Raw genomic sequence first — 26,316 nt, forward strand, 5'->3', positions numbered from 1 at the left:
CAGGCCCTTCTTTAGCATGTTCGAACTGTGTTGGGTTGTCTGCTAGGTAGACGAAGCATTTCCCGCGAACAGGATATCCTCAAGGCGACTGTTAGGATAATATTTGGCCTTTTACCTAAGCACACAATCTATCGTACATAGTGAGTAGGCACTAGGCTTGGCAAGCTAGCAAAACTTGGTTGAACATCCAAAAAATCCTGAAATCCGAGGACACCCATGTGCTTTGGTTGGTTAAGAGACTCACATGAATTCCAATGCGTCTTACATTTGTTGTTTGTCGACCATAGTCGGTTGTTCCCCACCATGCATGTAAGGTCATCGCGCACAAACATGGAGAGTTAAGACCCCGCGTATGTAGGAATGGCCTGATTGACCACTTTTGGTCGGGGCCTATTTACCCACTAGTGAACTTTTCTTGTAAATTTTGAATCTTCTTCATTGAGACCCCGGGTATGTAGGAATGGTCTGATTGACCACTTCTGATCAAGACCTATTTACCCTACTAGTGATTTTTTCTTGTGAATTTGAATTTTCTTCATATGCATGCGACCATCTGGTGTATAAAATTCCATGAACCTGGCTTCAAAATCTATACTATCAAATTGTAAAACACGACGTACTTCTTGTTGAGCAAGGGGAGTCAATTAGGTCCAAACATGATGGGGCATTTGGCATGATCTATGACTTGCCCTATTGCCAACACATAACCACAAATGGTTCCTTGACATATATGTAAAAACAAGAGTGTGTCCTCGATGAAGAGAAGATGAACACCCCGAGCGCACGAGTGCACCCCTTCACTGGCTCAATGGCGTTCACCAACACACCTTGTCCTAGGAGAGCGGAAAGATCACCAATCATAAAGAGGAATACAAAAGGAGAGATGAAATCACCTGATGTAACCTACATGACCGAGGGAACGAATCCAAAAGGGCTCATTCATAACAAATGACTGGGTTATCATTATGATAGAAAAGCATGCTCCGTGATACGAGATTGGTTTTCAGAAATGTTTGTGGGCATATGCTCGCGTGGGATCTAATTTTAAAGATCACGTTATGAGGAACACATCGGTGAAACCGATTTTGATTTAGACGCTTGGGGTCTAAAATAATGCAATTTAAAATTTCAAAATATGTCCATTATGGCCGATTATCTGTTTTGGCTCTATGTCACTTTGTGTCTGTGAAGAAAGATAAGACCACACTTACACGTAGAGAAATAGAAGTGTGAGATGAGAGTTGTCATACCCTCATTTTGAGTTGTAAAAGGCACGAGCACGCTAATACTCCCTCGGTCCTAAAATTCTTGTCTTAGATTTGTATCTAAATAAATATAAAACAATTTTTTGGGACTAAGGTAATAAAATGCTACGAAAACCTTCAATCAGTTTCTATCCAAATATAGGCCCCTGTCCATACTAATAAATCCATGCCTTTGTTAGGGTTAAAAACGAAATGTGTGGCCGCTTTGTGTGAGAAAAAAAACCCTATAATACTCAACCACTCGCAAGCGCCGCTTCCCCGTGTGCGCCTCGACTCTTCCCCGCCCTCCGTCCCGCCTCCACCCCCGAATTCTCCCCCCTTCCCGCCCACCCAACGCTCCTCCGCCCCCATGGCCTCGCCGGCGAAGCGCCCGAAGCACTCGTCGCCGGGGAAGCACCAGGAGATGCCGCCGCCCCCGGAGGAAGGCCCCGCGGAGGATCCCCGCGTGCTCCTCCGCCGCCGCTGGGAGTTCGCCTCCGTTCTCCACTTCCTCCAGGTGAGTGCGGATTCGTCTAGGGTTTCCGTTTCCCCTTTTGCCATCCTGTTGGTTTTCCGCTTCGCGTCGGCGTAATCGGGTTCGGATTTGCAGGTCTTCGAGCCGGTGATCGAGGCGAACCTGGGGCTCTCGGCCGACGAGATCGAGACGGCGCTCATCACCAACAACGAGGACCTCGCTCGCATCCACATTGCCCTTTTGAAGGTTTTCATCGCCCGCATAATTTTTGTGCTGAGTTTGCCTGGGTCGTGGGTCGCAGAGCGCGTGCAAGCACTTTGCTGGTCTGATTTGGTCCGGCCAACAGTGCGATTGATTGTTTGCGCAGATATCAGATGCATCGTGGCATGTCTAAATAGTCTAGGTTTGGAGTGCCTAGTATGCTTTGCTTTAAGCTGATGCAATCTGATTCACACACAAAAAAACTAAAAGCTGATGCAATCTCTAAAAAAGATTTAGCATTTATTTTCCTTATAATTTTTGTTTTCTATCACGTAAACCGATTACTGTGAACATTAGGTATTCATGTTAATTTTTGTGAAACAAGGTGGCCCGATTGGTTTCATATTCTTGTTATGAATGTGTGCTTGAGACTTTGGAATTATTACCAGGCGCCAATATATCTGGCATAGAGCTAAAACAGCATCTTATTGACTGATCAACGTCTTTCACCAAGTCATCAAGATGTCTGTCTACCTCTTATTTTCTAAACTAAATTACTGCTCTTTTATGTACTCAAGTTTCATACCTGTCATTCCAGAAAATATGTTGCCAAGTGCAGATTTTCTACCAACTATATGTCTATAGTACCTGTGTCTTAGTCTGACTAAGACAATTCAATTTTGTAAAAATCTCTGCGGTCATATTTCCCCCCGATCTTCTAGTGCAGTCGGCATTTCTCAACAGGACATGTGTGGGGCATTTTCATTGCTTCTGTATTTGTACCAAATGTTTGTGTTGCTTATTGTATAATACATGGTCTACGCATCTGCAGAAAGCGATTTTATGTCCCTACAACTATTTTAGTTTGGTACATTTTGCTTCTGACACAATGAAGTATCACCTTTTTTTTGTCGCACGATGCCATGTTTTGATGTTGTTCAGTACTTATAGTGGTCAAATGTATCAGGGAATACCACCAGTTAACAAAAAACTCAAACTCAATGTTGATGATGGATGGGTGATAGCAACTGCCAAGAAACTATCCGACTGGTGGTCATGGGTAGGTTGCTAGTACATATTGCTTGGCCTTTTTACTAATGTAAATAAAATAGATTACCCCAGGCCTTACTAAGTTTTGGTTTCAGGTCGCTGAAGGGGCAAACCCGTTCGAAAAAAATCGTGGGTATGCATCATCATATTGTAAATAAGGCTCTGTGTGTTGTACTCTTTATTGATTTTTCATAACTATAACCCTTTACTCTTTATTGATTTTTCATCACTATAACCCTTTACTCTTTATTGATTTTTCATCACTATAACCCTTTATTGGTGCAGTAAGGAAGTTGAGACGTTTAAGGAGCAGGATCCAGTGAACCGTTTATTTATACTCAAAGCGCTTTGTGAAGTTCGCTTAGAGGTATTGCTTTTGTGAGACATGTTCTTAATTGCTGAAGTTTTAGCCAGCTGAGCATTTACACATGTTAAATATCAACAAGTTTCCTTTAGTGTTTTACACATGGTAGATTGATATTATTTTTTCTATATTTCAGCAAAATGATGCAGTATGCTACATAACTGATGAAATGAAGAAAGGAGTTAGTATTGGCAACTTTAGGAAAGATAAGTTAGGGAGTGCTAGTGATGGAGCTATATACTGGTCAGTATTCCTCTTTCCTTTTAATTACATTTTCCATAATCTATCATCTTCGGTCACTCCAATTCGCATTTGAGTATTTTGGTATTACTATAACAGTAAGCTCAGACAGAAAGGTCTTGTTACCCTAATGGGAGGAAACCTATATGCCCATTCCATAAATTTTAAACCCTTCCATGCACACGTCGGCCACGACAGGGGCGGGGGGTGCTCATTTAGTAGTCTTTACTCCTCAAGCTCACTTCTTAAATCCGTTTCTGCATATTCCAAAATTGCAATCACAACTTCCAAATCAGAAGTTGATGCAATCTTTGATATTCATGGCTTGACTCAAGATTATTAAGTCGTCGCATTGTCGCCATTTTGTCTGGGTGCTCTGACGTGGATAACTGGGAGCGATGCCCAGGATTTATCAGTTAGGTGGGTGCCCAGAAATTAATGGTGTCGCCTCAGCTAACTGTGTCACTTCACCAGGGGGAATTGATGGCGTAAACTTGAGTTTTGGCACAAGAATGGGTGACATTGGATCTGGGCGGGACGCCACTGGTGTGTCCGATTCGCTCGCGGACAGAGACGGGGAGCTGTGCAGCTGCTGGAGCTCGTCGTGGCTCACCGGCCACGGGGCTGCTGGAGTGGCAGTGGGGATGGGGTTGTTGGCTGTAGGGGCGGCATGACGGGCATACAGGGAAGAGACTGAGCTGGGGATGCGGTAGAAGGGAGCTAGGTTGGAGGGAGAGGCTGAGAGGCACAGAGAGCTGCTAGGGTTTCTGTTAGCTTATGTAGTCCAGGTTGTTGGGCCTGATAAGGATTTACTCCTCCATCCTTGGTATTGCCCTTCTTGGTTTTCAAATACCCACCTACTGTATCTCTAATATGACACATACTCTTCATTTAAAGTGATGCTGGGTTGGACCTTGAATCTTTTCATCTCGTGTTTGTTTTCTGTCCATTGCACATTCCAGAAAAGTAATTGATTGTCCCCTTTGTATCTTTTGTTGTCTTGCTGACACTTCTTAATTTTTCTGCTTGAAGGTATGTTGGGGACTCAACTATTGGACATAGATTATACAAAGAAGATGTATTGGTTGGTTTTAAGAATAACTGGAAGGGGAAGGATGGCCGTTTGACAAAACCAGTTACCAATATTCAGTGGGAAACAGTTGCAACTAACCTTAATGAGTTTCTTGAGATATCAGTTACGTTTCCTGCTGAGATGTTCTTCATGTGCATTTCACTTTTTAGTACCGATATTTGACATGTGATGTTTACAGGAGAAGTTATGCAGCAAAGGTCGATCTGAAGCTACCATTGGGGAGCATCTTAAGGAAAATATTGTTCCAGCTGTGGAGAAGTTCCAGAAGGTAAGTTCTACCCTAGTTGCATTTTTTGTTATGTTTGCATCTATCTATCCTTGGCAACGGATTTTACTTTTGCGCTGATGGTTTAGCACAGCATTTTTACCTGTTCTTTAACTTGCAGAAGAAAGAGAGGGACTTGAAACGTCGGCAGCAGAAGAATGAGCGTTTGGAGCGTTTAGCTTTTGCTAATGTTTTCCAAACCCGTTCATTGCGCGAACGTAAAGCTGTCAGCTACGATTACTGTAAGGAGCATTTCTATTCCACAACCTCAGCTACAGATGAAAAATAAAACACACTCTAAATTTCCAGCAGTAGATGAATAATTGCAATTTTAATGAAACCTTGTCACAATTGTTCCTTACATTGGCAATATCTTTTGGCTTCACGGCCTGCAGCTTGGTTGTTATATTAAAACTCGTGTTCTTTTGGCATCCCTCATTTATGTAATCAAATTTATGCATTTATGAATATGTTTTACTGGTTCTGATAGTCAGAGGCAAATTAGGGGAGTTGGAACACTGATTCTACTGTATTTGTTATTTGCAATATGTGATGTAGGTTGCTTCCACTATGTTCCAGTTTTGTAGAAGTTTATATCTTGACCGTTAATTAAAAATATTTATATTTTGTGATCACCTGCTATCCTTTTGACATTGACACCATGTGTTTATTTTCTGTGCAGCTGATTATGATCGTCGCATAAACGAGGCAATAAAAGCTACAGCGTAAGTTCAAACAATTCCACTGCTGTTTTCCCTTAGTTTCTTAGTAAATACTATATTGGTGCATATGTGAAAAGAATCTACCTACTTGGATGCAGGAAAGGAAAGGAAGCTGATTCACGCAAGGAGGCGGCGAAAAAGGAAAAGCAAGTTCCTCATCAGGCAGACAACAAAACTGATATAGGTGCTGACATCGAGCATAATGAAGACAGAGAACAGGAGGATGGCAAGGAGGACCTAGACGATCTTAGTTCTGGCGACGATGAAGTCTCAGACTATGATGACAAGGATGACGGCTCCTCCAGCAGCGATGGAGACACTGATGCTTCTGACTCCCACGAGAGCAACTCGGATGAGGAGGTTATTGTACCACGCAAGAGGACCCGCCTTGCTGCCCGGGCTCTTGCTAGCAAGCAGTTTCGACCAGGGGTTCGTCGGAGTCGAAGAAACATGAAAGGTTCTGATGAAGAGATGGTGCACCCAGGGGAGGTGACTCCTGAAGCTATGACAAAGAAAACAACGAGGCAAAGACCGACGCCCATCTCCAAGCAGTTCTCTATGTCAGGCTCTGAAGATGGCTCTGAAGAAGATCATCATTCAGAGTCAGCTGCAGATTCCGAGGAGGAACCTGAAGATGGCTCCAAAGATGATCATCATTCAGAGTCGGCTGCAGATTCTGAGGAGGAACCTGAAGATGGCTCCAAAGATGATCATCATTCAGAGTCAGCTGCAGATTCCGAGGAGGAACCTGAAGATGGCTCCAAAGATGATCATAATTCAGAGTCAGCTGCGGATTCTGAGGAGGAACCTGAAGATGGCTCCAAAGATGATCATCATTCAGAGTCAGCTGCAGATTCTGAGGAGGAATCTGACTCTGAGTCGTCTTAGAGATGAGTGTCTGTGCATCTCTTTTGCATTTTGTGCTATGGATGGAAGGAAGTCGGCGAGTTCGATAGGTTTAGGGCCCTCGCCGGCTTCCACTTATACCAGCTCAGGGTAGTGGGAGTCAGACAGACAATACCCGAGTTTTATCTTCTCTTTTCTTGGCGAAGAATTGCCTGTTTGTCTTCAGAGTCGTGGGAAATACCTGTGTATGCTTTGTTGTTGTAATTGTACATACTTGTCGTGTTGCCCGACGGTTCACTTAAGTTATGTTTTATGAAACTTTAAACTGATCAAGCATGACCCGGCTTATGATGCATGCTGTTGCAAGGGTTACTAGGGTAAAGGTAAAATAGGGTTTTTTTTCTTCTTCTTTTGTTTACCAAAAAAAGAACGGTAGTGCTGACGAGGAAGGACAGATAAGGGCATGTACAACGGGGGCATCATCCTGGTACTGCCTCAACTCTTAAACTAATCAAAAAGTAATGAAGCCACCATTTTAAAAATATTCTTGCCTCAACTCTTAAACTAATCAAAAAGTAATGAAGCCATCATTTTGAAAAAAAATTGGCCAATGGAGGCCACACTATGCAGCGGACCCACTGTCCTTGACATGCATAGCATTCTTTTTCTGCAGCATGCCTTTTCTTCCTTTCTTCACTTTTCACACCTAAGAGACCGGCTCTTCTGCAGGCTACACTTGCTACTGCGAGGCTATACCTTTCAGTCCAAACCTAGTTCGGATCCTACGTGTACCTACGGGGCAACAGGCTGAGGCTACCCATTGGCCATGCCCTACGCGTCGCCTCAACCTGATGCTCCGCAGAGCCAGGTAGGCTCGGATGCCACGGTGGTGGTTCGGCTAGTGCTCCGCAGATGTCAGGGGATCCTGCAGAGGAGCCTGTCTCTCCGAGAGAAAAAGTAGAGGCGAGGTGAAAAGGAGAGGAAAGAGGGAAGGAAAGCAACGACAGCGACTCACAGTAAGAATTGCGGGCTCACGTCATGAAACCACTGATGCATTGGATGCCTGTTGAAATAAACGATGGTCTCAGCTCTGTTGGCTGGCGTGGATGGGCTGGGGCAGCACCAAGGTGCTGCCACCATTGCTCATGCCCTAAGAGGCATGCTCCCTCCGCAAGGACAAACATTGGGGGAGGGGGAAGAGAGGCGCTAGTGGTGGAGGATGTGTGTCTCGTGGAGGAGCCCAATGGCAGAGGAGGAAGCCCCTGCCGCAAGGGGTATGGAGCAGGAACAGTGTCGAGACGCCCGCTCAACGCTGCTTCGATTGGAGTGAAACGTACATAGGTGGTAGTTGCCCGTACCCGGACTCCCTCCCCAGGAAAAAATGTGATTGTGGGCAGGTGGGTTCTTCTCTTGGTGAAAGCCAACGAGGATGTGGTTTCCTCCGACCCTGCTCGTTGCTTCGGCGGCGGGTGGTGGAGGGGATCCCATTCCTTTCATGTGGTATTTTCATAGATGGAGCTTTCGTATGGTGGGGCCGGAAGGATGAGGACAATTCCATGTCAAATAAACTTGTCTTGGTTTTCTCCAATGCTCCTCGCCATGACGACACTCTCCATGACGGCGTTGAGAAGTTGATGGCCTCGTCTTCTCACCGTCCGGTTGGGGCGGTGAGATTAGGTTTCTTTTCCTCTCCATTTTCTCAAGCTGGATTGGTGCTTCAACGGTTGCGGCTCTTGCGCTTTTCTTGGACTATGTCTATGGGATGCGAGTATGCGACGGTTTTGTGTTCAGGTTAGCATGAGATGTACCCCAGTCGACATGACGCAGTGACATGTCCCTTAACATGGTTGACTTCAAAAGTCTTTTATGACGATGGTGTTAAGCGCCTAGGGGGCGCTGGATTTTTTGTTTCTTTTAAAATGGCAGAATTTCTGCATTCATTAAGAAGAAAAGAGTTGCTCAGTTAATTAAGGAAAAACCGAACGAAAACCACATTGTCTAGTTAATCACGAAGAATCGAGCGAAAACCATCACAACCACTAAGCGGCACACCTACCATTCCAAAGAGGACCCCGTCGAGACAGTATGCAGACGTCATCGGCATCGCTCCTCTGGAGGCGGCATCGCCATCCCTAAACTCTGAGCAAACGACTTCGACTTCGGCGATCGTTGACACAACCCACACCGTAGCGGATGCGTAAAGCTAAATGAAAATCTGCGCCATAACTCAGCCACCTGTAACCAGATAGCGCAGTTTCGACTCCGACGGAGAACTTTGAAGGACAAAACCAGGCACGGCCAGCGCCACGAAAGATCGCCGAACAGGCCAGCAACACCGGTCATCGTATACCATAGGGGCCCGCCACCGCGGTTTCGACTCCACAAGAACAAACAAGCCGAGGCAACTCCATAAGGTCCCGCCACCGCAGTTTCGACTCCAAGAACAAACAAACCGAGACAACTCCATAGTGCTCCGCCACCGCGGTTTCGACTCCACAAGAACAAACTAACCGAGACAACTGTTAGTTTTGGTGTATGCATGGATATCTATGACCCTCATCCTCCATCAGGGCGGCACTGGATATTGGCTGCAACCGTTAGTTTTGGTGTATGCAGAGATTTGTACGGGCCTTCTTATTCTATGTCCTGGGTCCTTAGCATAGTTTTCAGGACATTTGTCAACTCTTAATTTCTCTTGAAGTTGTTGCGTGTGTTTGTACTTATATTTTGATTGTTGATTAATAACGCCGATAAGTACCAAACGGATTTGACCATGGCAATGAATATTTTTTTGTGGTAATTTATATTTGTTTGCCAGTTGATAAGCATGATAAATCCGCCCGTGGCAAATTGAATTTTTTTGTGGTAATTTATATTTATTTTCAAGTTGGTAAGCATGATAAATCCGCTCGCCTTCAGTTTGTTTTTTGCCAGAAAATTGCCACGCTTGCCAATTAAACTAGCCATCCTCGCGTCAACTAAAATTATAATAAAAGGCATTTGATTTGTCATGGTCAAAAATCTGACATTCGGATTTTATCATTTCCGTTGATTAATGATGCGCGCGGTTTACTGAAAAAACGCTCCTCCAATTGCAATCGCCACGTCGGCAGTGGCGCTTAGGCTTAACGATCTTGGGCAGGATTGGGAGACGTCAACCTAGTTCTTCAATTAACTGGTCCTGACCACGAGCATGTCAAGAGACCTTCAGAACGAACATGAATGAAACGACACGAACATGAATGAAACGACACGAACAGGCGATTCACCTACGAATTTAACTGATTATACAGAGATACAGAAGTAATAGAATCTCTTTTCTTTTCCTCGCTAAAGATTTATACAAAGATGAAGCGACACGAACATGAACTCTCCTATCCGCCGTCCGTCGACCGACCGGTCGATCAGTGCACGAGGTAGGTGACGGCAAGCGCGGCGGCCATGAGCAGGTACGCCACGGCCTGGTCGACCCTCCTGCCGTCGCCGGCCACGGCCGCCAACCCCTCCGCCTTCCTCGCCCCGCCCTGCGCCGCGCCGGCAGCGGGCACGTCGACGTTCGCCGCGCGAGCCATCGTGTGATGACCGATGAACGACCCGCTCACAAGAATCGGCTCGACCGACGGTATGCCGGGTCCTTCCCTGGTGAGCCGACGAAGAAGAAAGAAGATCTGGATCCGGGCTGTGGGTGTTGGTCGTGGCCAGTTTGTGCTTGGTGGAGAGGCGGTGGATCTGGCGTGTTTATATAGCGGGATAGGATTTGGGAGGGTATTACGGGCCGGATTCCCGGTCAAACGTGCCTGCCTGCCGGCCTTTTGCTTGGGCGCGTAAAAGTCGTTTGCTCGGAAGCTTCTGCGGTGTTTCCACGTGGCTGAGACGAGGATGCCGCGTCCAAATCGAATCAGCTCGGCTTTGGCTTTTGGCCAAGCGTCACCGATGAGAACTTCTAGTAGACTAGACTAGTCATCGTCGAGATAAGTTTTTTTGAACCAATCATCAAGATAATTAAAACTGTTAAAATATGTACGAAAGAAAAAATAGAAGGTAGTCGTACTAGAAGAGGTGGACTGGTCTGGTCGCCTTGTGGTGCAAATGATGCACTAGCCGTAGTTCACGTATTTAGACTTCGCGAAAAAACTAAAGTAAGAGTAGGGAAAAGGTGTGGCTAAACGTAGTACGCCACCTTATCTATTGACCTCGTTTTTGTTTCTCCCAAACGAGAAAAATGCATGGAATTCAAACTTCTCGGGTCAACGATAGGGTCACGATGTATATAAATCCGACTGGGGTTGTTCATTTTTCCAATACGGAATACATATAAAGCAAAATGAATGAACCTCCACTCTAAAATATGTCTATATACATCCAAGAAAAATTATATTTAAAAACGGAAGGAGTAGTATTTATTTCTTCTCTATATTTCTTTATTTGATTCCTTTTTTTCATCATTATTCAAGTACAAAGAAATGTAAACAATTTTCATCATTATAGATGGAAGGTTACGTTAAACTTCACGTAAGTCTAGAATTATCGGGTGAACGCCCAGATGTGTGTCTCCACAAGGCCATTTGTCAGAGTTCCAAACCTTATTATTTTTCCTCCAATTTTAAACTAGTTTCTTATGGGTTCTGTTTGGTTCTTCCGGCTTTTGCATGGATTTACTTTTCTTTTTCTCTCACCCTTTCTCTTTCCTTTTTTTCATTTAAATTTTCATTCTATATTTGTACACATGAATATTTTTTGAAATACTCTAGCATTTTTAACACACTATGAACATTTATCAAATACATGGCAAATGAATATTTCCCAATACATTTTTTTATTTTTCTAAATTGTTTTTATCATTGTAGGAAAATATCATCAAATCAAACTTCTAAATAATAACAATAAAAAACCTCTAAGCTTATTGGGTGCGCTTTTTTTTGAATAAAAAGGTAGATCATTTTTTACCTTATGCATTCAAAACGGGCGGAAAACCCGGATGACCAAAGTCATTTACATGAAGGTGATGTTAACGCCGTACAAAGGAGTACAGCAGGCCATCACCAGACCTAGTGTGATACAGAGTTGGAGATAGATAAAAGTAAGAGAACATGCAAATTAAGTTGGAGTGAAAGCGGCTGCCCAATCCAACATGCACTGCCTAATATGCTGCGGGGCACGCAGGCTCCAAAACTTGAACAGCTCAATGACTCTAGTGTATACTTGGCGCTCCTGCCAAAAGGATCCTTCGAAGACTCGAGCGTTCCTGGCGTTCCAAAGGGTGACCGCACACGCCGCGAAAAGAATATGCCACATTTTGCCATGCAGCGCCTTCGGCTGATCTGAACATAAATAAAGTTCAGGTTCTGTGGAAGATGTGGCCAACTCCTGCAAGCCTAAATTGGACCATAACGCTTGTGCAAGTTTGCATCTCAGCAAAATATGGCTCATTGTCTCCGCCGCTAGACAAAGATCACAGCCATTGTGCGAAGCAATTTTATCCCAATTCTTCCTCACCATGTTATCTCTGGAGTTGTGTCTGTCCCGGAGTGCAATCCACAGAAAGATGCGATATTTGTGTGGTATGATTCTATCCCAAATGAGCTTGGCTGGCATATAGAGTTTGCCTCGAAAAGTGAAAAGCTTGTAGAAATAAGGAGTGCTCAAGCTCTTGCCAACGAGCAGGGGCATTCTGGTGTCAACTGTATTAACCTGGGGCAGCACATAGCTCAAGATTTCAGCAAGGGCTGCCAGTTCTTGTGTGGCCGTGTAGGAGAGATTTGGATGAAGCTGGATGTTCCATTGACCGTCTCTTAACTGTGAAGCAACTGTGCAAAACTGGGCCACATCGAAAGTAAAAAGCGTCGGGAAAACAATCATGAGCTGACCACAGTCCAGCCAGAGATCATACCAGAAGGCAATGCTTTGGCCGCCCCCAGTTTGCATTTGGAAGCTTCCATAACCATCTGCATTGTGGATCTAAAACCTTTCCAAACAGCAGTATCTCGATTGTGAGGGGTCCAGGATAGTTCCTTCTGACAATATGCCTGCGCGAACCAACTGTAACACGACACATCCTCGTGTTGCAGAACTTTTGCCATAAACTTGCATACCAAGGCCTTGTTGTGTGCTGCAAGGTTGCGCACCCCCAGTCCTCCATTCTCTTTTGGGAGTGTGACCACATCCCAAGCGACAAGGCACTGTCCCCCCTTGGCCTTATCCTTCCCTTGCCAAAGAAACCCCCTCAAAATTTGATCAACTTTCTCCAAGGACTGACTCGGCCACAAGAAGCAGCCCATGTAATAACTAGGGATTGCCGCCAAAACTGCATTAATCAAGGTTAGACGCCCCCCCAGGACAGAAAAGTTGCAAGCCAACCAGACAAACGCTTGTCCACCTTCTGAATCACAGGCATTAACAGTCCGTGCGGTATCTTGTTAAGAGAAAGTGGTAACCCCAGGTAGGTGCAAGGGAAGGCTGCAGTCTGACAATTCAGAATCTCAGCAATACCTTGATAGGTGTGCTGGTCCAATCCAACTGGAACAAAAGTACTCTTGTGATAATTGATCTTTAGACCAGTAAAATTGCTGAAGTCTTCCACAATCCGCTTGATAATGCCTGCTTGTTGGACATCTCCTCTCAAGAGAATGAGCGTGTCATCCGCGTATTGCAGAATTGGAAAAGGCCCGTCGGCTCCCAACGGATGCACTAGGTTCTCCTCCTGATACTCCTTCTGGCAGAGCTGTTGTAGGATATCTGCGACCAAAATGAAAAGGTATGGAGACAGGGCATCCCCTTGCCGTAGGCCACACTTTGATAGGATCCTTTCGCCGGGAGTGCCGTTGATAAGAATTCTGGAGGAACTAGAAGCTAGGATATCATCCACCCATCGGATCCATCTGTCCCCAAAGCCCCTTGTTGCAAGGATTTGTTTTAGAGCCTCCCAGCTAACACTGTCAAACGCTTTTTGAAAATCAAGCTTCAGCACAACCATTGGCGCTTTCCTCTTCCTGGCTTGCTGTACTAACTCGGCTGCCAGTGCAAAATTTTCAATAATGCAATGTCCTCGGAGAAAGCCAGATTGGAGGGGGTGGATGAGAGTCTGGATCAGTCTCTGTAACCGCACTGCCAGCACCTTGGTGACAAGCTTCGGGACACTATGAACTAAAGAGATTGGCCTGAAGTCCTTTATATCTGTTGGATCTTCTTTTTTTTGGAAGAAGCACAATGTTGGCGGTGTTGATGCCGAGTAGGTCACTGCTAAGCTCATAAACTCTTGGAAAAACCCCAGCAAGTCCTCCTTCAACAGCCCAAGAAAACTTTTGTAAAATTCACTTGTGAACCCATCTGGCCCTGGGCTCCTGTTGTTTGGCGTGTTCTGAATTGCTGCTGCAATTTCGCCCCAAGAGAAAGGTGCCTCCAGTGCAGACAGGTCGACTGGATCATAAAGGTGGGAGGGGTCCAGAACTGGCATTGAGGCCGAGCTTTCTCCAAAAATGTGTGTGAAAAAATCAGTTGCAATTCGCAGCTTGTCTTGATCCCTGAAGAAATATGTGCCATCTTTAACCAGGAGCTTGATTTTGTTTCTGCGGTGTTGGCAGTTAGCCATTGCATGGAAGAACCTGGTATTCTCATCTCCCAAGGTACAACCTCTTATTTGTGCTCTTCTCTTCCAGAAACTAGTCTGCCATAGTATCAACTGTTGCGCCTTCAGGTTGGCGTGATTTCTGAGGGCAACCTCTATCCTCGAAAGGCGCCTTCTTTCCTCAACTGTGTCCATGTACTGGACAACATGCTTGCAATTGGCAAGGGTGTTCTGCATCGGTGGTTTGGTGCGTTCCCATGCTCGAATTGCAGCCCTCAATCTTCTAAGCTTGAAGTTGATCAAGGTTGATAGAGAGGCGAAGGTTCTGGTTCCTTTCCTCCAGCTCTGACTGATAATATCCCTGAGCTCTGGTATGTGCAGCCAGTGATTTTCAAACCTAAAGAAAGGGCTTTTGGTAGCCTCCCTTGAGAACTCCACACCTATAAGCACATGATCCGATGTTGTAGCAGGTAGAGCAGCAACTGTTGTGTTGACAAAGCCCAGATTCCATTCCGCATTCACCAAAACTCGATCTAGCTTGATTAGAGTGGGTTCCTCTCGCTTATTGGACCAAGTGAAGCTTCTGTTAGTGATATCAATGTCATCAAGAGCATGCTCTCTAATCTATGAGTTGAACCTGTCCATTAGTGCCCAATTCTTCCTTCCTTGTGACTTTTCATGCGCAAACCTATACATGTTGAAATCACCCAAGATGATCCAGGACCCAGTAACCTGCTCGGCTGTTTGAGTCATAACTGCAAAGAAATCGTCCCTCTCCTCTTCATCACATGGGGCATAGACTGTGGAGAGAACAAAACCGTCATTATTGCTTCTGGACTGGAAACTGACTGTTATGCCGAACCGGTGTTTTGCCATTTCTAAACCGTGCAACACGCTGTCATCCCAGGCCACAAGCAATCCGCCTGCAGTGCCACAAGCTGGCATGTAGATGAAAGATTTGTGGTTTACAGGGAGGAAGGATGCTGCCTTCATCTTGTCCACCACCTGCAATTTAGTCTCCTGCAGGCATATAACGTTCGATCGGCTAGAAAAGAGTGCATCTTTGACTAATGAGCATTTGTCGGAGTCACCAAGTCCCCTAACGTTCCAATTAGCAATCCGCATATATGAAAGAACAGTCAGCTACAGAAGAAACAACCGGCACAGCTGGCTTGCGGAGGCGGTTCCAAGAGGAAAGTCTACTGACTTGATAGATAAACTGCTCGAAAGAGCTTACAAAGCTTAAAAAGCAACAACTAATGCAGTGGTGGGATGCAGTACAATGCAGATACAGGGCCCAACAGGACCAAACACTAATATGACGAGCTACAAAGCAACACTTATGCAGAGATAAACAACCCTTGGGGAAGGCTCTAGCAAGGCTCTAGAAAAGAGTGTTCACTCCGGCTCCGGCGGCCACCAAATTGGGTGCGCTTTAACCGGCTCATACTCCCTTCGTCCTTGAAAGAGTGCACTTTCAACTTTGTTGGAGGGTCAAACTATCTCAAAGTTTGACCGGGGTTGTGCAAAAATATATCAATGTTTGTGAAATCAAATAGGTATATGATGAAAATATATTTTATCATGAATCTAATGCTACTAATTTGATGGCAAAAATATTGATGTATTACTATATAAATACGGTCAAACATAATTTGTTTTGACTTTCTAACAAAGTTGAAAGTACACTCTTTCGAGGGAGTATAGGAGAGTGGGTGTTTGCTCACCTATTTTTATTTTTATTTTGGAGCAAGCTCACCTATTTTTATGGCGTCAGAGGAATCCCACCGAAACAAATCAATCCAGGGGCCCATCGTGTGCAGGAGCGAGCTGGAAGTTCAGGCCGCCGATTTGGCACAAAGCTTTCAGGCCTGGCCCAAGCCTCTCTTCTTCCCCGCACGCAGGGCGCGAGACGCGAGACGGCGGGGAAAGCGGAAAACCCCCACCCATTTCCCCTCTCCACCGCGCTCGCATTTCCCGCTCGGAAATTCCCCCAAATAATTTCATCTCCCTCCCATTCCCCTCTCCGCTCCCCACCTCCCAGAGAACCCCGCTCCTCCCGCCCGGACGGAGCCACCTCGAGTCGAATCCCGGCCACCGCGATGCAGCCGCGGCGGCAGCAGCAGTCCATCCGCTCCTTCCTCCACCCGCGCCCGAGCCCGGCGCAGGAGGCGTCCGGCGCCGGCACGACCCCCGAGAGGCCCCCGCGGTCCCCCGCCGCGTCGTCGGTCGACGGCATCATGGAGCGGCTCGTGCGTCCGCCGTCGCAGGGGAGGTACGCGACCAATGCAGCTCCCGCCCGTCCTAGGGTTTTGTCTGGGTTTGGGCGTAGTTTGATTGGGCCAGCTGCCGCAGTATCTAGCTAACGGGTCCGCGCGCGCATTCGCTTAGGTGGTTGCCGCTTGACAGTGAATGCCGATTCGGTCGATTTATCGTTGGCTTGGTCTCCGCGTGTATGCTGCTGGAATTGCTTGAACCCATATTCTGGCGTGGCTTCGTTTGCTGCGGGTAGCGCTATTGTGTGGCCAGTAGCAGCAGGGATGAGGTCAATGCGAGTTTGCAGTTACGCTGTCTTTTGACGGGCTTAGCTCCTGAACGCGCTTGGTGTTTGGCCACTGCATGTGTTGTGCCTGATAGTTTACGGGCCGCATTGTCATGTTCAGTTAGTCAGTTTGTTTTTGCTATTGCGTTGTCCTCATCAGTCGCCATGCTTGCTGTTAAATCCGTTTCTCTTAACTCCAATTTGCTTACTGCCCGTGTCTCTTGGCTGTTGGATGGTGTTTTATGTGATCTATCTGTGTTTCGATTCACATGTTTGTAGTTTTTGAGCATGAATAGATGATCCACCATAATTTTACGAACCAAAGTAAACTTCAGGTTGGAAGCTGTTCCATACAATCGAAAGGCAGAATCTGGGCTAATACATATTGTCAGTGATTGCAGATTCGTAATATGCATGTGGTTCATTCCATCTACATTGCAACTAGCATTAAGTTCATTGGATTTTGGGTCCAGTGTTTAACTGTGCTAATTGTCCTTCACTTTAGTGCAAGCTTGGATTGCTGTAATGGACTATGGATTATTTGGGTTGGATGCATTTGTTTCTGTGTTATTGGGTGTATGACAGGTGTATGTTATTGCCTTCTCGGTCCCTAAAGTGTCTTGTTTGTTGGTTTGCATCGGCAGATTTTCCGCTTACTTTGGAAAACACTTTCTTGTTTTTTTTTGCTGTGCCATCATGGTGATGCTCTCTGTGTTTGTTGCAGAAACAAAGATGCCACTCAGATTAGAAATGCTGAGAGAGCCTTACCTGGTAAAAATGAAGATACCTCAAATGAGCAGCCAAGTGCATCATTCCCTGTACGGTACAACGGCAAATATAGCAGAGGAACTGTGTTATTTGCAGAACATAGCACAGATACCACTCCGCCACAGGAGCCATTGAAGTTCTCTGCAAGGTCTTCCACAGATGAATTTGTTAGAGCAAGCACGCTGTTCCCTGAAATTGGTTCAGATCAAACTCTGCTTCAGGAGTGTCCGAAGAAGTTATCCTCAGAGTGCCCCAGCAACCAGTACGTTCAAGCTAATTCAGTGTTTGAAGCATTTGATGTACAAACTCCATCCCAGGATCCGTTAAAGAGAATCTTTTCTGGGCCTTTTCATGGAGCAGATACACCTTTATCAGAGTATCGTTCATATCCAATTCCTTTGCAGCATCCATCGAAAAAGTTGTCATCGGGCTCTTCTAGTGGTGAATACCTTAGAGCAGTGACACCGCTTGGACTTGATTCGAATGATACTCCTACAGCGAAACACTCAAAGAAGCTATTCTCTGGGTCTTCAGACCATTCATACATTAAAGCAACTAATTTGTTTCCGGAATTTGATTCAAATGGAACTCCGCTGCAGAACCACTCCAATAAGTTCTCAGTATCTATGAACAGTAAGAATATTGGAGCACCTGCTACACTGTTTCCGGAACTTGATTCTGTTCTTCTGAAACCAGAAACTCCAGTGACACAAGCAGTGGCTCCTCGTGGGAAGAGAGTTCAACAGGATCAATGCATGACTGCCAATAACTGTCAGTCTCCTTTGTGGGGTTCAAATAAGAAGGTGAAATCAGCTCATTGTTCTCCAGCTGGGAAAATGGTTCATGATGAAATGGCTGAAAGTGCACGTAGTAAATTTGAATGGCTGAATCCTTTGAATATCAGGGATGCAAATAAAAGGCGGCCAGATGACCCACTTTATGACAAGAGAACTCTTTTTATTCCACCTGATGCACTGAGAAAGATGTCAACATCTCAAAAGCAATACTGGACTATTAAGTGTAAATATATGGATGTTCTCCTCTTCTTCAAAGTGGTAAATTCCATCATCATTGACTCATACACTGCATATATGCAGTATACTATCTGTAAGATTATCACGTTAAAGATTACTGCAATGCTAACCAGTATCTCTCATACCTTGGTGTCATACTGAGCTATGGCCTAACCCTATAATTATGAACTAGATGCATTTTTCTCATGGGACTACTGCACAATTCTTTGTTTACTTCTCATACTTAAACAGTTCTAACTCAATTACTCTATGCATCAAAAGTTAGACATTTATGAATGATGTTTGTTCTGGTTAATAATCCAAAATGTTATTTGCTTTTATTTTGGGTTCCTTCATTTGTTCTTATCCTCTCAGTCTGCTTACACCTCACAGTTTTGAATGCTGCTTTGATCCCTCTCCCAGACTCCCCTGACCTCCAAAATTATCTAAGTTGACCAGTTCTTTTCTGCTACTTGAGATTTATAACCTACAGAAGTGTTTTTCCTGTATTTGTAGGGGAAGTTTTATGAGCTCTATGAAGTAGATGCTGAGATCGGCCAAAAGGAACTTGATTGGAAAATGACTATTAGTGGGGTGGGAAAATGCCGACAGGTAACCTAAGTCATAAACCGTGACCATTCTTATTTTTCCACTGGAATGCTTGGTTCTGACGTCTGAATGTCTGCTGTGCTGACCCTGCTAATTTATACTCCCTCATGGTTGCTTGTTGGTTGAGTAATAAGTATCATTTGCTAGATCATTTGTCCTATAATATCATGTGTACGCTATATTATTTCGTATTATTTAGACAATACTCTCGGTAATGTAGTTCTATTGGCATTTTGGAGATGATTGGGTAAATTGCTTCAAGCTTTTGGCAATACACCACTTCCTCTAGGGTCTATCCGCAGCAGCTTGTGTTTTTCATATTTTGTTGGCCACTATTGTAGCATTTCATGTTTTGTTTCAACTAATGCTTTGCTCTTGAAGAAAAGGGAGTTTTATACAGCCTTTTAGTAAACACTCTTGCTGTGGTACATGAGGCTGACTTGTTCATCTTATGTGAAGGTTGGTATTTCAGAGAGTGGGATTGACAATGCTGTTGAAAAGCTTTTAGCTCGGGGGTAAACTTCTTAGTCTCCTTATGGTTTGCTCATTTTCAGCATTTTGATCTTAAAATTATCTTGAACACCAGCAAGTTCATGCACAGTTCTTCTGGTTGGTATTGATAGGCCATATGTTTGTTTCTATCGGTATTGTTGTTGATTATAATATGAGAAATGCACTTAAAATTGATTCCTTATTGGTTTCTGTGCCAGTGTTGTTGTGAAAAAAAACTATATCTGTTCAGCTGCAAAATGCAATTAGTTTCCTTCTGAATGCTATATTTGATTACTCCTCCATTTTTGTACGCAAGGCCACTTTGGTTTTTCGTGTCAAACTTTGACTTATAATTTTGGTCAACAAAATACGGGTTATATGTCATAAAAAATGTATCGGAAAGTTCTTTCCAATGTGTATACATTGACATACTTTTTGTGGCATATAACTGACTTTTTGTTGGTAAAACTAATGGTCAAAATTAGACATAAAAAAAATGAAGTGGCCTTGTATACTGAAATGTATATGATATGATTTGTGATGTGACACATCCATTATAATGCTGGATATAAATTACTTCTTGCTCTACTTTTATTTCTTTTGGTGGTTTGACTGCTCATCTATCTAGCATTTCCCTCCAGATATAAAGTTGGAAGGATAGAACAAATGGAATCTGCAGCACAGGCGAAAGCTAGAGGACCAAATTCAGTAAGTTTTCCACTTCCATTCTTTTTTGGATGCCCTTTCAGAATGTGTGTAGTCAACACTTTGAAACTTTGACCACTAATATATTTATTCCCTCCGTTCCTAAATATAAGCCCTTTAGAGATTCCAATATGGACTACATACGGAGCAAAATGAGTGAATCCACACACTAAAATATGTCTATATACATCCGCATGTAGTCTATATTGAAATCTCTAAAAAGTCTTGTATTTAGATTTTAGAAACGGAGGGAGTATATACTAAATAGTATTTTGATAATCTCGTGCAAATGTTACTACTAGATTGTCATAAAAAAACTTAGAGGTCAGTACAGTTTTAAGAACTTACATTGACATGTGACTGCAAAACTAATGGTGAAGCACACACATTAGACACTCTCTTGGTCTAAAACATGTAGTAGAATTGATCAAGGTAGTAGGTACATAACCTGTGGTCTGTGCAGCAGCACTTGAATGCATTGCATATATTAATATGTACCCTGGCATCTCCATTGACGGATGCATAAAGCTTGTCCTTTCAAGTTACAAGAGATTGACTGTATATAAGTGTGACATTTTTTTCGTACTTCTGCAAGGTTATTGAAAGAAAGTTAGCTCATGTATCCACACCGTCAACTGCAGCTGACAGCAACATAGGGCCTGATGCTGTTCATCTTCTTGCATTGAAAGAGGTTTGCCTTTTTTAACAAAGCAATACATTGCATTTGGCAATATGATTTGGTATAATGTTTTGTATGTTCATCTGACGCACATGAGAGGACACAATACTACCAGAAAAGCTAACCATCTGATAATAGAAAGAACACTTTCCTCAAAAGACAGGAAAGAACTACAAACTCGTGGTCTTTGGACACAATGACCAAATAAATTTACATAGAAACATAGTGATAAATCTAAATCTGGTTGATCACTGTGTATAAACATGTAAAATATTGTGGCAATAATGTAGAAATATATGTAACTTGCAGAAGACAATCTTGATACTTAATTCAGCTATTGTTTTAGTAAAATGATATTTTCAGTGTCCCTGTGAAACATGCAGTGTTATGTATCCTAGTTTTTACGAGTCAGTTTTGTCCTGCAATTTGTTCACAAATTCTGTAATTCATCTTGAATTAGTTTTATCAACATTTTTCATAGGTGATGTTGACCTAATGTAGCCTGTCCTCTTTTTTGTTGTTGGAATTTTCAGGTTACTCTAGCTTCTAATGGTTCTCGGGTCTACGGATTTGCTTTTCTAGATTATGCTGCACTTAAAATCTGGGTTGGTTCACTTCAAGATGATGATTCTTCTGCAGCTTTGGGGGCTTTGCTGGTGCAGGTAGGCTCTTTGCTGTAGCAATTTATTTGCTTTGGTTCAACAGATCAGAAATGATCATTCATCAGTATGCTTTTTCAGGTTTCCCCGAGGGAGATAATCTATGAATCCTCAGGTCAGTACATCTTTTATCTTGTAATCTCGATGTATTAAGAACTAATATTTGTTTTCTTTTGTCAGGCCTCTCAAGAGAAAGTCGTAAATCAATGATAAAATATGCCTCAGCAGGTAAAATGTTGTAATCTTTTGCTCTTTTAGTTTCTATTCTCATCTGGTTTCTTTGTTAAACATCTTTCTTCTAACTGCAGGCTCTGTGAAAATGCAACTGACCCCACTACCTGGGACAGATTTCTCTGATGCCTCACAAATTCAAATGCTAGTACATTCTAAAGGATACTTTAAAGCATCAACAGATTCTTGGCTATCTGCATTGGATTATTCAGTGAATCGAGATGCAGTTATCTGTGCACTTGGTGGACTTATTGGTCATTTGACTAGACTTATGGTATACTTATGTTTATCCAACTCTCTCTCTCTCTCTCTCCGAGTGCCTCTGTTGCAACATTTTCCTTCTCAGCAACACTTGCAAATTGCTTCAGAACACTGTCATTAGACATCACTTTCCAGTTTCCTAGATACAACTAATTAGTATGTAGTTTCTTTAATATATAAATTTTTCTCATTTTCTATAATGACCATATCAACTTCACAAATTATATGTGCAAAGGTGTTCTAGTTTTAAACTAGTATAATGTCAAAAAATTGTTTGCACAAATCATAGCATAAATGATGTGCTTGCCTTTCTTTTTTTATTTGCTTGGGAAACGATTGTTTTCATAAGACTGCCTGTTCACGTTCTGATAAGCTACAATCTGGAAACAGCTAGACGATGCTCTAAAAAATGGGGAAGTCTTACCTTACAATGTGTACCAAACTTGTTTAAGGATGGATGGTCAGACTCTTGTGAACCTGGAGATTTTCGGCAATAACTTTGATGGTGGCTCATCAGGTAGGAGTTTGCCTTCTACCTATTTTATTTTAGCAGCCTGCTGTGACAATTTCCTAATATATCCAAACATAAAAACACTGATAAACTTTGTATTATATTTACTTTGTTTTAGGTACTCTGTACAAGCACCTCAATCACTGCATAACCGCATCTGGTAAGCGGCTTTTAAGAAGATGGATATGCCATCCACTAAAAGATGTCGATGCTATAAATAGAAGGCTTGATATTGTTGAGGGTTTCATTCAACATTGTGGGGTAGGCTCTGTTACACTTGAGCATCTCCGGAAAATTCCTGACCTTGAGAGGTTACTTGGGCGAGTCAGATCTACTGTTGGGCTAACATCTGCTGTCCTGTTGCCTTTTGTTGGTGAAAAGATATTAAAGAGGCGGGTTAGTGGTTGTTCTTTCTTTTTCATTCCCAGTCCTAAGCTTATCGTAGCTTAAAGTTCTCTTTTGTATGGATTAGATTCAATCAATGAGATGCCCATTTTTGCAAATTATGAAGTTTGCCTTTCTTGTATCTACACTACTGCTAATGACATGCAAATTTTCTGCATTTTCCAGATTAAAACGTTTTGCATGCTTATCAAGGGCCTCCGGGTTGCAATTGACTTATTAAGTGCCTTGCGTAGAGAGGACCATGGCATTCCAGCGCTGTCAAAATCAGTTGATATTCCAACCCTGAGTTCTCTTGATGAATCAGTCCATCAGTTTGAAGAGGCTATACGCATTGACTTTGAACAGTACCAGGTATGAATATGCTGGGAATTTCTTCGGACGCTATCTATCTAAGAAGCGGTTATTTTTAGTATTTGCTGTCTGTGTTTTGGACTTCCACAGTACTGATTGTGTGTTTTGAGTTTTTGACAGGATCATGATATCAAAGACCATGATGCTACCACCTTGGCTAATTTAGTGGAACATTTTGTTGGAAAAGCTACCGAATGGTCTTTGGTAATCAATGCCATCAGCACTGTTGATGTCCTTAGGTCCTTTGCAGCAATGGCATTGTCATCATTTGGCACCATGTGCAGACCACGTATTCTGTTGAAAGACAAATCGCCTATACTTCGGATGAAGGGTCTATGGCATCCATATGCTTTTGCAGAAAGTGGAACTGGGCTTGTGCCAAACGATTTGTCTCTTGGCCAGGATTTATTGGGTCATAATCGCTTTGCATTGTTGTTGACTGGTCCAAATATGGGAGGAAAATCTACAATAATGCGCGCCACCTGCTTGGCTATCGTGCTTGCCCAGGTATGTATAAGTAAATCTGGTTATACCCTTTTTCTTGTTAACTCCTGGGCTCCCTATTTGGATGTATAAATGGAATTTCTTGTCTGCAGCTTGGCTGTTATGTCCCCTGCATATCATGTGAATTGACCCTTGCAGACTCCATCTTTACACGGCTAGGCGCAACGGATCGGATTATGTCTGGAGAAAGTAAGTAATCAGTGTTGCAAATCCTATTGCTTTTGGCGCAAAACAGGAGTTAAAAACGGATAAGGTCTTTATATGGGTTGTCCTACAACTGGATCTGGTCAGACATGGGTTTATTTTTTATTGTTCTGCATAAATAATATATTCTGACACTGGTTCCCAATAAAATGATACTTGTATAGTCAAATATGCATTTGCACATAAATTATATAGCTATTTTTACATGGTATATCTGTTGAGTAAATCCATGGGTTGTCAATATTAACTTCTAAAGCACTTGTCAATTTTCTTTTGGCCGTACCATGAATCATGAACAGGGTATGAGATGACAATGACCCTAACTTGGATTGTTACAACATTATTTGCGGTCTTGCAGGTACTTTTCTTGTCGAATGTAGTGAGACTGCATCTGTTCTTCAGAATGCAACTGAGGATTCTCTTGTCTTGCTTGATGAACTTGGCAGAGGAACTAGCACATTTGATGGATACGCGATTGCATATGCAGTAAGTCTTCCTTCAATCCATTACATAACCATGCTTGCCATACCCTTCAGTATGCCTTTTTCATGGTAGATGCTGTCGCCGTGTCTTTTAAGGTCATTGTCCGTATCAGTAAGCTACATAGCTTCAAGAACGATCTTATATTATGGGACGGAAGGAGTAGTTTTGCATATCAGCCATTGATAGGACAGTCAGAAAACCGATCAATTTCGTACGTTCAACATGGCATATCAGCCATTGCCGTGTGCTTTCTCATTGTTTTCACATCGTATCCATTTTCTGACAAACAATTTCGTGCTTCTGATGACTGTATTTTGCCTCAGGTATTCCGCCACCTGGTGGAACAGGTGCGATGCCGTCTGCTCTTTGCCACCCACTACCACCCTCTCACCAAGGAGTTCGCCTCCCACCCCCACGTGAGCCTCCAGCACATGGCCTGCATGCTGAGGCCAAGGAGCGGCGGCAACGGCGAGATGGAGCTCACCTTCCTCTACCGTCTTGTGTCAGGCGCCTCTCCGGAGAGCTACGGCCTGCAGGTCGCCACGATGGCGGGGATCCCAAAGTCCATAGTGGAGAAGGCGGCGGTCGCGGGCGAGATGATGAAGTCGAGGATCGCAGGGAACTTCAGGTCGAGCGAAGGGCGAGCGGAGTTCTCCACCCTCCACGAGGACTGGCTGCAGACGATCCTGGCGATCGGCGGCGTCAAGGACGCGCACCTGGACGAGGACACCATGGACACGATGTTCTGCGTCGCCCAGGAGCTCAAGTCTCATTTCAGGAAAGGAGGAAGCTGAGCGCTGAGAAGTCGCCACCGGTAATTATGCGTGGCACCATTAGATGTAGGTAGTCTGAAGGAGGAAGATGAGCACCGAGAAAGTCGCCGCTCACCATTAATCATCAGTGTTTTAATCCGTCCCAGTCGACGGCTTTGTATATATTTACCTCGCGTTTGTAATCACGCAAGCGCACCTGGGCCTGAGTTCATCTGAACTGTCAAAAACTTCATCTCGTAGTTTGTAATCACATGCACATTCCTAGTGATTAGTCGAGAGTTTTGACAAGGCTGGCAAGATCAAGCACCAACACCGCAAGTTCATCAAACTCCATTTGCCTGTATGGACAGCTACAAAGCCCACTTGCAGAGAAAAGGGCTTACCGCCATTTCTCGGACACAAGCATCCCCGTGCGCGCCGAGCTGTCCGTCCTCTCTTCCTACCATCCGCATCGCTTCTTTGCGAGCTCCTCGCCATTAATGAACAGCTGCACCATCCGCTGCATCGTGCATGCACACACAAACGCACAGAGACGCAACTGTACAAATCACAGGCTAAAAGAAGTAAAGAAGGCAAGTAGGCAACCGATCAAGCTACCGCTTGCGCAGAACAGCTAGACATGCATGAGTAGCTCTCGAAAGTGAGAAATGCGGCGCTGGGCTGCGCAAACCAAAGCCTCCCGCCACAGGGCACTGCATTAAAAAGACATACGTTGAGCCATGTCAACGCTCCCTCGCCCTCGTCCACCCGCCACCAAACCGAAAGCGGGCAGGCCTGTTGCCTACGCCTCCATTTAATCCAGAGCTAGCGCGTGCTCCTCCCGTTTATAAATACCCCGCCCGGCGCCTCCCGCTTCCCCAGCGCATGCACACAGCGAGCGAGTAGCACCACAGAACTCTCCCACTCTACCGTACGACGTTGATAGTGGCAGCCTCGCGGCTGAAAGGCGGGGTTCGGATGGGGAGCCGGGCAATGGCGTGCCTGCTGCTGCTGGCGCTTGGGTGGGCGGCGAGTGCTGCGGCGTGGGACAAGCCTGTGGTGTGGACCACGGGCACGGTTGGG

At 44.2% G+C, this 26,316-nt stretch overlaps 2 protein-coding genes across 2 annotated transcripts; both read left to right on the forward strand.

The window, feature by feature from the left end:
- Positions 1–1,482: 1,482 nt before the first annotated feature.
- Positions 1,483–6,825, forward strand: LOC109786773 (DDT domain-containing protein DDR4). The gene is made up of 11 exons (XM_020345332.4): positions 1,483–1,761; positions 1,855–1,965; positions 2,888–2,980; positions 3,066–3,103; positions 3,256–3,337; positions 3,471–3,577; positions 4,607–4,769; positions 4,846–4,935; positions 5,054–5,174; positions 5,615–5,657; positions 5,753–6,825. The coding sequence occupies exons 1-11, from the start codon at positions 1,615–1,617 to the stop codon at positions 6,540–6,542; spliced, it is 1,785 nt and encodes a 594-aa protein (XP_020200921.1). The 5' UTR covers positions 1,483–1,614; the 3' UTR covers positions 6,543–6,825.
- A 9,159-nt stretch (positions 6,826–15,984) lies between these two features.
- On the forward strand, positions 15,985–25,542 carry LOC109786772 (DNA mismatch repair protein MSH7). Its single transcript, XM_020345331.4, has 17 exons — positions 15,985–16,339; positions 17,331–18,429; positions 18,904–18,999; positions 19,456–19,511; positions 20,130–20,196; positions 20,789–20,884; positions 21,406–21,534; positions 21,613–21,646; positions 21,712–21,759; positions 21,840–22,036; positions 22,414–22,540; positions 22,653–22,930; positions 23,105–23,290; positions 23,411–23,797; positions 23,887–23,983; positions 24,357–24,484; positions 24,805–25,542. The coding sequence occupies exons 1-17, from the start codon at positions 16,167–16,169 to the stop codon at positions 25,273–25,275; spliced, it is 3,669 nt and encodes a 1,222-aa protein (XP_020200920.1). The 5' UTR covers positions 15,985–16,166; the 3' UTR covers positions 25,276–25,542.
- The last annotated feature ends 774 nt before the right edge of the window (positions 25,543–26,316 follow it).

Source organism: Aegilops tauschii, chromosome 3 (assembly GCF_002575655.3).
Source record: "Aegilops tauschii subsp. strangulata cultivar AL8/78 chromosome 3, Aet v6.0, whole genome shotgun sequence".
Lineage (NCBI taxonomy): Eukaryota > Viridiplantae > Streptophyta > Magnoliopsida > Poales > Poaceae > Aegilops > Aegilops tauschii.

What these genes read in the sequence shown, in the direction of transcription:
- LOC109786773 (XM_020345332.4), top strand. Translation starts at nt 1,615, where the DNA reads ATGGCCTCGCCGGCGAAGCGCCCGAAGCACTCGTCGCCGGGGAAGCAC. An exon ending in CCGTTCTCCACTTCCTCCAG is followed by an intron (nt 1,762 to 1,854) that starts GTGAGTGCGGAT and finishes TCGGATTTGCAG; the next exon opens with GTCTTCGAGCCGGTGATCGA. An exon ending in AGCTGTCAGCTACGATTACT is followed by an intron (nt 5,175 to 5,614) that starts GTAAGGAGCATT and finishes TTTTCTGTGCAG; the next exon opens with CTGATTATGATCGTCGCATA.
- LOC109786772 (XM_020345331.4), top strand. Translation starts at nt 16,167, where the DNA reads ATGCAGCCGCGGCGGCAGCAGCAGTCCATCCGCTCCTTCCTCCACCCG. An exon ending in TTCTCCTCTTCTTCAAAGTG is followed by an intron (nt 18,430 to 18,903) that starts GTAAATTCCATC and finishes CTGTATTTGTAG; the next exon opens with GGGAAGTTTTATGAGCTCTA. An exon ending in TGGGGGCTTTGCTGGTGCAG is followed by an intron (nt 21,535 to 21,612) that starts GTAGGCTCTTTG and finishes ATGCTTTTTCAG; the next exon opens with GTTTCCCCGAGGGAGATAAT.